The sequence below is a fragment of the Atractosteus spatula genome, chromosome 1, assembly GCF_055471065.1.
Source record: "Atractosteus spatula isolate fAtrSpa1 chromosome 1, fAtrSpa1.hap1, whole genome shotgun sequence".
Lineage (NCBI taxonomy): Eukaryota > Metazoa > Chordata > Actinopteri > Semionotiformes > Lepisosteidae > Atractosteus > Atractosteus spatula.
The window spans coordinates 38,634,115-38,646,488 of NC_142706.1; the positions used below are offsets into that span (position 1 = coordinate 38,634,115).

The 12,374-nt window shown below is 37.8% G+C and overlaps 1 protein-coding gene across 1 annotated transcript in view; it reads right to left on the reverse strand.

Moving 5' to 3' along the window:
• acox3 (acyl-CoA oxidase 3, pristanoyl) overlaps positions 1 to 12,374 on the reverse strand; it is a 41,919-nt gene that overhangs the window by 28,939 nt on the left and 606 nt on the right. The window contains exons 2-8 of the mRNA XM_088914750.1: positions 11,175 to 11,361; positions 10,525 to 10,758; positions 9,738 to 9,812; positions 8,873 to 8,962; positions 6,953 to 7,096; positions 4,722 to 4,810; positions 706 to 802 (exon numbers count right to left, since the gene is read on the reverse strand). Of these exons, the coding sequence (XP_088770876.1) occupies positions 706 to 802; positions 4,722 to 4,810; positions 6,953 to 7,096; positions 8,873 to 8,962; positions 9,738 to 9,812; positions 10,525 to 10,758; positions 11,175 to 11,339 (894 nt within the window). The 5' untranslated portion in view covers positions 11,340 to 11,361. The remainder of the gene's footprint in view (positions 1 to 705; positions 803 to 4,721; positions 4,811 to 6,952; positions 7,097 to 8,872; positions 8,963 to 9,737; positions 9,813 to 10,524; positions 10,759 to 11,174; positions 11,362 to 12,374) is intronic.

The following is a 12,374-nucleotide window of genomic DNA, read 5'->3' on the forward strand; positions in this document are numbered from 1 at the left end:
ACGGTAGCTGAAAATTTCCTGCATTTACATCTCGATGTGTTATGATCTATTTAAAGCAAAGATAACATATTATAATATGCAAATATAGGGTTTGTGGCAGGCAGACAACCGAAACACTGTCTGAGAGGAGAAGCTGTTGATCCTTCTGATCCTGAAACCTGACAGCTGTGCTCCTCTCTATTTTAATATGTGCTCCCACTTAGCAGGTGCACTGTAGCCAGGGACAGGGTGAGAGACACTACATACAAGGGTTGTGCGAGAGAGCCCAAATTTGAGAAATAAAAAGCAAAACAGTGGAAGACCAGAGAAAGAGCCACAAAGACACCACTACTGAAGCAGCCCAAGATACTGACAGTGGCTTGTTTTGTAAAGTGGGGTTATTTTCTATTTTGGAAAGAAGAAAAGAGTGCTGCCATACTGTTGCACAACCTCTTTGCCCTCTCTCATTTTTCCAGCATATTATATTAAATTTTTTAACGACTCAGCATGTTGGAAAATGTGCTGTATACTGTATATGTTGTATTGGGTTTCAACTATTTTCTTTTCCATTTCAGTGTGGATTAGTACTTGTTTTCAGAATCGATACAATAAGTAGTTACTGAATTTGTTTGCTTTCCACTTCCATTAAAATTCTTTAAAAAACACCCCTCGCCCACTCTTGACCCCTTTCTGCCCAAGACATCAAAATAGAGCATTTGTTTTCACCTTGAATGGAGTGACATAATAACCTTCAGGTGTGACGTCTCCTGTTTTGTTTAGTAGGTTTTCCCGGGGAATTCTGACATTGTGAAACACTGCAAACCTGTACAATAACAACAAGAAAAAAGTCAAAGTCCAAACCTCTTTTCTGAACTCATGTACACACCTGACTTTTTCTGAAAAAATATCACTTTTTATTAAGCTAAGATCATGGAGTACTAAAACAAAGAAGAAAGCCCAACTATGTAAAATGATCAAGCCAAACCAAATGGCTATATTGGTTATGTTGTTGTGAAGTATCTCAATTAAACCACTTGCTAATTTAAAAAACTGGAATCACTGGGACATAATCCACTAGAAAGGCCCTTTTAAATCAAAGAAGTGGAATACTTGAAACTAAATGTATTAAACAAAAGGTTCAACACAGGACAATTCAGAAGCTTAAATGTTGATGGGATTTCTAAAGGTTGAGCATTTTATGAGCAACAGAGGCAAATGTGTTTGAAATACATTGTGCAGAGGACTTTGCGAGACAGAACAACACTGAGGAAAGACAGTGAGCAAACAAGGGCCAGACAACAGTCTGCTGCAATCTGGAAGAAGGCAGGAGTCACGTCATCTGTCAGCACAACTGACATGGAAAATTTCACCATCACAGCTCTTCCAAATTGGCACACAGCTGAGCACAATAGCCTTAGGTAACAGAACATAAAAAGTGTGCATGTTCTCCAAAATGTTAAAAGGCTTAATGAAGCTGAATTTGTTCTTTAAACAACTATAACACATAAGCTTAAAAAAAAATAAGTTCAAGTCATTATCACAAATTAAAATTCCATATGAAAACAACAATCTGGAAAAATCATAAAATCACCAGATCGTTAAAAGTACATATATAAACAGTATATAAAAGTAGGGCATAAATTGCAGCCGTTTAAAGTTAAAGTTGTTAAATTAAGGGAACATGAATTGCATATTATTATGTGTTTGCATAAATCAGGTTTAAAATCACCACATACTTATAAAATTCCACACTCCTGTTGTTCTATTTCACACAAAATATTTTAGGACATATGCAGCCCTCCAAATGTAATGGGACAGCAAAGTCCAAGCTTATTTATGCTATACAGTCAAGCAATTTGTTCGTGCGTTTATGAGATTAATATAAATGATACGTACAATATAACTTTTATTTTGCCTATTTTCATATACAGGTACACATATGATCACATTAGAACAAATACATATTTTATGTTCAACCAACTGATGTTGTAAATGATAAGTGACCATTAGTACTGGAACACATCCACTTTAATTAAACTTGTAAAACTCAATATTTGGCTGCATACCCCTTTCAAGTTTTCAGTACCAGCATGAAACATGAGATGGTGACCCACTGACCACACCATCTCATTTGAGATGCTTTGCTGCAGCCACTTTGTCCCTCCTGGGATTTGAACAAACACCTTACCCACCATGCCACATTGCTACCCCAGTTTTGATTAATGTGTCCTTTTATAGAGTAGTTAAAACCCTTCATTTCCTCTCAAAGCTATGTGATCATACACACGGATACAGTGCATACATACAGCAGGTGAAGAAATCTTTCATTACAACCTTAAAAATTGTCAAAGATTTCACTCAATGAATTATTCTTGCTTGCATAAAGGACACGTACAGATTAAAATCAAAACACCACCTCATTATTCTTCACCAGCATACCGCTAATTCTTGACACCAGTGACTAAACATTATATGACATTTATTTAAAATATACATGTCTACATCCTCTTTGCTTCCTGTGGGGATTTTAGTGCCTAATTAAAATATAGGGCACCAAACATCTACCAAGACCAATTACATAAAATACAGAATTCTTAATTATCTTAATCATTTAATACTCACTACAAAATAAAAAACAAGTTTAAAAATATAATAGTGCTATGTAGATCTATACCACTGAATGAAAAAAAAACTTCCATAAACCTCTCTATGTCCTTCACTGACTATATTTCTTTCTGCAAACCTTAAAACAGAAGAAAATGCTGTGTGTAAATGGACAATTGAGGATAAATAAATTCAGTATTCCCAGAATTTACAATTTGACAATGAAAGGGATAATGGGACTTCACAAGTATGCACATTCATCACACTTCACCTTAGAAATCATATTGTCAAAATTTGTCAGATCCATGGTATATCGTTTAACTAAGTTAAATCAATGAAAAAACATGGATTCCATTTAAGACATTTATTCTACTTTGTAATAAATGTTCTTTACTGCCTGTATTGACTTACACCATGGTGTTAATAACCATTTTCTTATCTGCCCACATTGTCCCTGTAAACACTCAGAGCAAGAGCAAAGTGCCACCTAGTGGAAGGATGGAGTGCTTCACGGAACTCTTTCAAGGGTACTGCTGAAAAATGTTTACATTCATTTTGTATAAAAGGAACTACTAAGCATGATCAAAGAACTAACTTTTTTATAGTCCACAAACATCACATCTTAAACACACAACAATTATGTTCAAAAGGTTAAAGAAAAATATTCCACAAAACTGTAGGTGAAAAAAATAAGGCTAAAGAAAATATTTACACTGGCAACAAACCTACGTGTTAAGCTTTAAATTAAGCTTAGTCTGTTATGCTAGTCACACTAGACATAAATAATACAACATTTGTTGTAGTCATGAAAAAAACTGTATACTGTGTAAGTCTGCACCTAATTGAAAAGACCAATTTAACAAATAACCAACCACTTTGCCAGCTGTCAAAATACAATTATAAACACAATCCTAGTTGCAAATAATTGTCCTTATCACACATTTTTCTAGCTCTATGCCTATTTTTACTATCTCTCATCTTGGAAAGTCACTCTGGCAGCCAAAGGAAGTGTATCTGTTAAAGAGCATATGGCCAGTTGAAGCTTTTGATTAGATAAGCCACCCATAAACTCAGGGATATTTAACTAGATTACAGACCCAACTGAGCAGAGTCCACGTTTATGGAATTTCCCCAGAAATAAACCAGCAAGCCCATATCATCAACGCAGCCTTTAAAAAGACAGACAGCATACATTAGGTACTGAGTTGGACAGAGTGACTTACTGTAAAACCAATCTTCACCACTGGAAACCACATTTATGAACAAAAACCTATAAAATTGAAGGGATTAAATCTGGGGCAAGGTGCTGTATTTTCATATCCTTCGATCCCTTTCCTTTTTAAAAACCACCAGGCAATTCTTCACCTTCATCTTCTTTGTGATGCATTTTATGTTAGTCACAGAAAAATACCTCCTTATTAAGATATTTATTTTAAGAACATAGTCTTATGTATTACTATGAAGATTTATGTTCACTTCTGAATGAAGTAAGGTGGTCAAGGTCAGAGTTGTAGCGTGGAAGGTTGTATTTAATTGGCCGAGCTCTAGAACTCAATCCAACTGCAAATTAGTTTTGTGGTTTGTTTGTAATTTGTGTAACACCTGTCTCTTACGCTATCGCCTGTCTATTTAATTGCTTCCAGAAAATTAAAGGAGCCACATAATCTCACTTGATACCAGTATGGAAGTATTATTATTTAACTTCTATAAATTGCCTTTACTTCAGTTGGTGTCAGGACTATCACAGTATTTTGACTTAAATGAATAGAGCATCAGAAGAAACTCATCCAAGTTCAAGTCTTGGGAGTGTATCTTGGTCAGTCATGATCCATCAATTAATCAAAATGATGCCAAAAATTGAAACAACATCTAACATGCACAGAGTGATATAGTTTCTTCAGATATTCAGCGTATTGACTGTATCTATTATCTTGTAATCTGTTATTACCTATTCTTAACTATAAATGCCAAAAATCTTTAACTCATTAACAGCCCCTATTTATTACAGTAGATATCCTAAACACAAATCCATAAAGGAGGTCCCTCAAAAAAACGTGGAAAACAAATTTTATGTTACTATACACATTAAAGCAAAACCTGAAAAGTGTTATTCCTCCTTCAAAAACCTACAAACTCACCCATTGTCCAGGCCATTCTGTCCAAGCTTTTTTCCCATATCTCCAACCATCACACCTGGCATTGGAAGAAGGGTCTTTGGGTCTCTAACCTACAGTATTTGGAATTAGAGAACAGATTCAGTTATCATAAATTCCAGCATGATTGAGATCTGGTATAGTAAGTTACTAGTCCAGATTGCAGATGATACCAAAACAGCAAATACTACAGGGACAGAAAATTTTCAAGAGTGGGCAAACACCTGACAGATTACATTTAATGTAGACAAGTGCAGAGTACCACATGTAGATTCTGCAGCAAAAGCACATTGTAGATGTTGTTGCTTTAGAATATACCAGAGAACCCACAACTTGGTACACCTATGGACTAAAGGAAATGTCCTGCACTTACAGACCGGAGGAAATCAACATTTTTGTCTTCTGTCTTAAACAGAAGACTTAAACAAGGGGACCACATGTATCAAAAATTCTTAAAGGCGCTGATAAAGTCAACTCACTGGACTTCTTCAGAATCACAAATCAAACATTAACTAGTGGACACATGTGGAAACTATGTGAAAGTGCATTTTAAACCAAGAAAAGCAGTAACGTCTTTACACAAAGACTTGTGGTAATACTGAACAAGCTGATACCCTGACTTCTTTCAAATAATGCTAGATGAGATCCTTGGATCGCACAGCTACTAGGCTAAGAAGCCCCGGAAGGAACCTGGAGGAGATGCAAGTGGGTGCCTCCATGATCTCATGGATCACTGACTATCTGACTGGGCAGACCACAGTTTGTGAGACAGTAGTGAGTAACACAGGGGCTCCTCAAGGGACAGTTCATTCTCCGTTCCTCTTCACCCTCTATACTTTGGACTTTAAGTACAACTTGAAGTTGTGCCTCCTGCAGACGTTCTGAGAGGACTCTGCAATTGTGGGATGTAATAAGGGTGGGAAGGAGGAAGAGTACAGAGGACTGGTCAACAGCTTTGTGGAGTGGTGTGGGGAGAACTACCTGCAATTGAACGTGACAAAGACGAAGGAGTTGGTGATAGACTTCAGGAGGAAGAGGGTCCAACCTACTCCTGTCTGCATCCATGGGAGTGACGTGGAGATAGTGGACTCATACAAGTACCTGGGAGTGCACATCGATGATAGACTGGAATGGACTAAGAACATGGAGGCCATCTACACGAAGGGCCAGAGCCGACTTTACTTCTGGAGGAGGCTCAGGTCCTTCAATGTGTGTAGTAAGATGCTTCATATATTCTATCAGTCTGTTGTAGCGAGTGCCATTTCATCAAAAGAGCAAGTTCTGTCATTGGGTCTGATCTGGACCCCCTGGAAGTAGTGGCTGAGAGGAGAATGGTGTCCAAATTAATGGCCATCACGGACAACGTCTCTCATCCCCTCTATGGCATGCTTGTGAGAATGAAGAGCACGTTTAGCAATAGGCTGATCCAACCACGGAGAGCGCTACAGAAGGTCATTTTGCCTTCTGCCATAAGACTATATAAAGTGTCCACTGTGTGTGGGCAGGGGCAAAATTGACCTGTTTTGGGACTAAACATGAATTATCTGTTTACAGCTGGTTTTTCTGTTTACAACTGATTTTTGTGCAATATATTTCTAATGTGCAATACATCTTTTTTTTTGTACTGTACATTCTGGTTTGTTTTGTATCTTCTGTACTGTGAGCAATTCTGTATACTCCATTTTTTTTACTTCTCACTGACTGTACTTACTGTATTGTATTGTGTATTATTGTATCATTTTGTTACACTGTGCTGTGTTGACTGTGCCAGGCTGCTGTTGCACTGTAATTTCCCTTACGGGATTAATAAAATATCTAACTGCCAACACCTGCCAAAAAATATCTTTGTAATAAGTTGACAGATGTCAGCATTTCCCTCTATACCACAACTTGAAAAAGGTTTAACGCTTTGATATCAATAAATTAAATAGTTTTCCAAAGCAGGAATACCTTTACTTGTTACTGTTATTTGCTGGGAGTTCTTTTATTTTGATGAGGAAGTGTAGAATACTTCTGTTGTGCTAATGCAAGCAGTGCTCTGTTCTAGCCCTTATATGATTCGAGTCTCTTCATTTCATGAATAAAGAAGATGAATGACTAACATGCTAAAACATTCGGCAATCTGAAATTATCCTTCCAAGTAAACCAAAAGTGCCATTTTCTTACCAAATAATAAAAAAATGGTGTTAGAAAGAGTGTGCACAAATAATTTATACCTGCACAACAAAGGAATGCAGCCCATGACAAAGTCCATCAGGTGTAAAGAGCTGAGCAAATACCACAGCATGCGTTGCTGTCTTCCCAAGGTTTCCAACCCAAAACTTAGCTGCCTCAAAGTCTGGTGAATTTATAATGAACTCCTAGAAGAATTGGAAGACAGAAATCAAAGAAGACTCTAATAACAATAAACAAGGTTAGAAATACTCTGTATCAGCTTTTAATCATTTAAAAATGTGTTTCTCATGTGTGTTAATTACTCCACTGTCAGGACAGTAAGTTGCAAAAATAGTCTTGTTTTTTACATCATTAACACTGCAATGTTCATCAAGTCTGCTAAAAGCAGCCCTCTTCTTTGAAAATGACAAAACATATTTAATAAAAGCTATCCTGAGATAGATAGCAATAACAGCAACAGATTTAAGGCTACGGAAATTCTGGTCTAAGCTGCTATTTATACAACAACTTCAATTAACAGTAAACTGTATTCATGATTTCCTGTCCCCTTCTTATGTGACTATTTTAACTGATTCACTCTGTATAATTTTATAACCTTGATTCTTTGTGAATGAATACTTTTGAAACCCTATTTCAGCTGAATACAGGTATAAAGAAATATACAAATTTTAGAGAAGCAAGATATACAAGTCTACATATGAAAACATGTAAAAAGGCAAAACGCAATGACACAACAGAATCTCAGGACATATCACTCACAACTACCAGTTTTTCTCCATATTGATTTAATGTGGTACTGGTTTTCACTTTCTAGTGAATATATACAATCTACAGGCTGTATACAAATAATTTCCAGAGTTATTTCATGCAGTTTATATTCTATTTCCTTTTTCCTTTCCTTTCTGTGTTGTACTAGAATTGGTGATTTGTAACATTCTCGTCTCGTCTGCCCCGCTCCGAAGTGGTGGGGTGTGCTGCAGCTGTTGTGGCTGCAGACCATACTTCTACCCTCCTGTTTGTCTTGCCCTGATTGCTGAGGAAACAGGATATTCGGAGCACCTGGCTGTTGTGAGAAAACACACAGCACCAGGTGCACCAGATTACTTAAACCCTGCTCAGCTTCTCCTTGGCAATATGGCATTACTTCATCCCCAATCCACAAACATGGCGGCTCCCAGCGGAGACTTCCTGCTCCTGATTTCCTGCTTCCCGACTCCCTTGAGCCCCGTCTGCCGCTGTGCCTTCCAGAACTGGTCCGGTCTGCAAGGTGAGGCTGTGTGGCCCAAGTCCTACACTGGATCCTCAGGGGGCAGGGTAGTTCCAGGCAAACCCTTCAGGAGATCTTCAAGAGAAGATCACCCTGACAGCCCGCGCCCTTCTCAGCCCCTTTCCTGCTGAGCCTGCAACTTATCACTCCAACGACCGGTGCCCTGTCCATCCCAGCTCTGGGTGCAGACCCTCCATCCCTGCCTGCACTCCTGCCCTATGTCTGATCTCTGCTTTAGCCTGCCTCCCCCTTGTCCAGACCAGTCACTGGGACTCTGAACCAGTCCTGGACAGCGTGCACTGCTCGGTCTGCTCCCTGGAGCACCTGTCCTGTCCACCCAGACAGTGTAAACTTGGCCAGGTTTCTGGAAGAGACCCCCCCCCACTGAGACTGAGCTCCCCAGTGGACCGCCCTGTCCTCCCCAGCTCCAGGTGCAGACCTACGAGTCCTGCTCTGTCCTTAACTCTCCATCCTGTTTCCTTCCCTAAGAAGCAGAGTCCATTTTGCAGGGCGCTGCCCACTACCCCTGGACTATGATGCCCTGGCTCTTGGAACCGCAACACTGCCTCGCTCCCCCACATACTCTTGGTGAGCAGCTTGCTGTAACAATCCTAATATAAGATGCAAAAGTAAAGTAATAAGCTAAATAAATTAAAAGCTGTAAGATACGCAATGATTGATACCACTTACAAACCTGAGTGGCAAGGTCGTATTTTGCCGTTGTCCTCATAGCTCTCGTATTGCTACCATGACTCAGCTCTGTCAGAGCAAAGCATCCAAATGTCTAGAGAGATGATTACAAAAGGCACAGTTTAGAATGCACAGATTTATTAAAATTAAATGTCAACGTACTTCAAACAAGTACAATCTGAGGCAGAACAGAGAAAAATGAATTGTTTATGGATTGGCAAGGCTTTATGAGACTGTTCTCAATTACATAAAAGTGGGCGTCATTCTGAGGTGAGTGCTTTGATTTGGTGTCAACTTTCCAGCAGCACAAACCTCTCCAGAGGCCTAGAATATTACCACAAAAATCGGGTATATTGCTCTGCTATTGCATTTGTCCTGCACAACTCTCCTGATGTTTCTCCTTATTTCTTCTTAAGAGTGATTTGCTACTATTACAACAAAAAGGGATCGGAAATCTATAAAAGAAGAAAATAAACTCATGTTATCCCTTATTCTGCATATCTTTATATGAGGAATTTATATGTGAAAGCATGACATCACCCAACTGGAAAAAATAAATTCTAGAATGCAAGTGACACATACACGTAACAAGTATGGAAAACAAGGTAATAAAGAATATTTTAACTTCATGAAATTTAACAATGTTATTTCATTAAAATTAGTTGTTTGGGTATGAACTGATAAGACCTGCACCTAGATCAAGGGGCAATATGTGCACAGCAGAAAGCAAATAAGCAATGACCTTTGATATGCAAGGGATTACAATAATGAATAAAAAGACAGAATGGCTCATGCCTTTAAAAATCACAGTTCATGAACGCAATAATGATCGTATTAAACAGAGTAAAATGCAAATCTAGTTATCCTACCGTCATATCCTCTATATCTTTCACAAATGGCTCATGTCTCTTTGATCCAGAATTGGCTACTGTTGCACCGAACATCTGAAACATAAACATGTTTTGTATTCCGCACTTTAAAATAAACAGCTGTCCTAATGCCCAATTATATTAATGTTGTAATGCTTCTATAATAATCACTTTTTGTGCAAATGAAATTAAAATGGCGTGAACTGAAAATCTGATGAAAAGGTTCAATATTAGTTCCATTCCTATATTACTGTCTTTAATATGTCACTATAGCGAGAATTGTAAAATTGTTACAAATTATTGTGTGAAGCTGAATAGAGTTCAAAAACAGTAAAAGGCTTTAACTTGACTAATGTATAGGGCAAGGTAGAGGATAGTGGAGAAAATGCTATAGAAAAAAGATATTTGTTTAGTAAGGAAATTCTAGCAACCAGTGAAGAACGTGGCTGATAGAATTATTGTATCAGCTTATCTAGATACAATGTTTCAAGGGTCACAGGCACATGAGCATAACATACATGTGACCTTTGTAGAAGCAAAAAGCATTCCCACATGAAAGAACACAGCACAGATTGTTAAAGAATACATATCTTTCAAATGCGGTTCAAGGTTCTTAGTACGGATAAGCGTAAAGTTTATAGGCTGTGTTCTACCTATATTAGAGTACAGTACATATGCTGACATTAATGCTGTGAGGGTCTATGATGATTTGGGGTGCACTTTTATAGAAATGCAAAACTTCCCATTGTTCTAACTTTGCTCATTATCAGTGTAAACTGAGACTCACCCCTTTATTGAGAAAATATTTGGAGGACAGAGACCAGTCATACATGCCTAAACAGTCATTGAGAGCAATTGTCTTCAGTGGGTTCTCCATGACATCCTGGGCCGTGAGAAAGTCATATTTAAAAAGCTGTTTACAGCGGAGGAAAGTCATTTCACGCTGCCTCTCCAAAGACAGATCTTCACCAGGCTGACGGGCAAACAAAGGGTCATTTTCCAGAGCCCTGAAAACCTTTTGCTGTGAAAAGAATGAAAAATACCATATACTACTGTAAATGCATTATATTTGTTGATGATCAATACATAAAGTTTTTGTTAAAACAGAACTAAGGTGAAAAGAAGTGCTATAACAGGAGCCTTCATGAACTGTCCTGATGGCTGAGATTCAATGCCTCAAACAGCATGACTTTAAAGCAGTCAATGAAAAAGTGGACGTGCTACATGCAGAAGAGCATAGAAGACCCAAAACAATATTATTTTGTAAAAATTGATTCTATGACATACATCTCTTAACAAGGACAAATTCAAAGATTGAATCTTTAATTGGATTATGTATGTGGTAATCAACCTGCCCATTTATTTAAAACATCATAAATAAAAGCAATCATTTAGCAATGAATGTCAATTAATTTTAAACGTCAAACAAATCCATACCTTGAAAGCTAATATTTCTTCACCGTCAAGAAACACAACCATTTCTTTCCAATCAAAAGAGGCCTTTTTTCGATAAGTATCCAATGGCCCACTGGGAACATCAGATAGATCGTACCCTGCACCACGCTGGGTAATCCCGATCCCTGTGTTATTTTGTACACTCATGTTTCTAACAATACTTCAATTCCTGAAAAGGAGAAATTTGTATCACAAATTAATTTCTTACACAACGTAATTATATGACATTATTAAATCACATTGTTGACAATTATATCAGGAACCAGCAGTTCCTAATCCTGGTCCAGGAGAAAAGCTGCATTTTCTAGTTTTTGATACTGCTGAGTACTGTACTTAACCACAGTCTAATTGATTTCACTTTTCTATCTGGTGTGAATTTGCTCATAGTTCCTACAAGGTCAGACGGGTTTGTTACTGCTATCAAAAGCTGAGTGTCAGAACTGCCCTTCGTTCTGTTGCATTGCATGAAGTATAACCAGTTGGACCAAAACAGAGGGGAGAACTATCTTTGTGGATCTGTGATACAGTCTTACTCAAATCATAGTTTAACGGTTCATCATCAATTTATCAACTAGTTAGAGGTGTTATAGTGACATCTTCCAAACAAGCTAACAGATCAATTAAGGCACTTAATTAATCAGAACAATTGATCAGCAGATTGTTTCCCTCCAGGAACAGGTCGAGACCTACTGCCATAAATCTAGAATTCTGAAAATCAGTTAAAAACATTTGAAAACTGAAATAATAGTGAACTATAGCACTATGTAATAATACACGTTGTGGAACAGACACGTTTCCCAGATCTGCAGCAGAACTTCAAAAATTAACAGAATCAACATATTGTCTTTTCCAACTTCGTAGTAGTACATTGTTTTTGGGACCTGTAGAGTTGCAGTGTGGAACACACATCAGTGGAGAAAAATCTTTCAGTGTTTTAGCTGCACTGAAATTCAAGGGAATAGCTTAAATATACAGTAAATGTCTTTTACGTAAAACCACCTGACGCGAAGAAAAACTGCCCGACTCAACTCCTAATAACCCAGCTAACAGCTCTTATCAATAGCTACATGAAATGAAGAGATATTTGCACAATATGTATTTGGCAGTTTTAAAAAGTTTTCTATTCTTGAAAAGAGTCGTATACTGTATATACAGTATATATGGATCTGCGCCTGTGGCTGG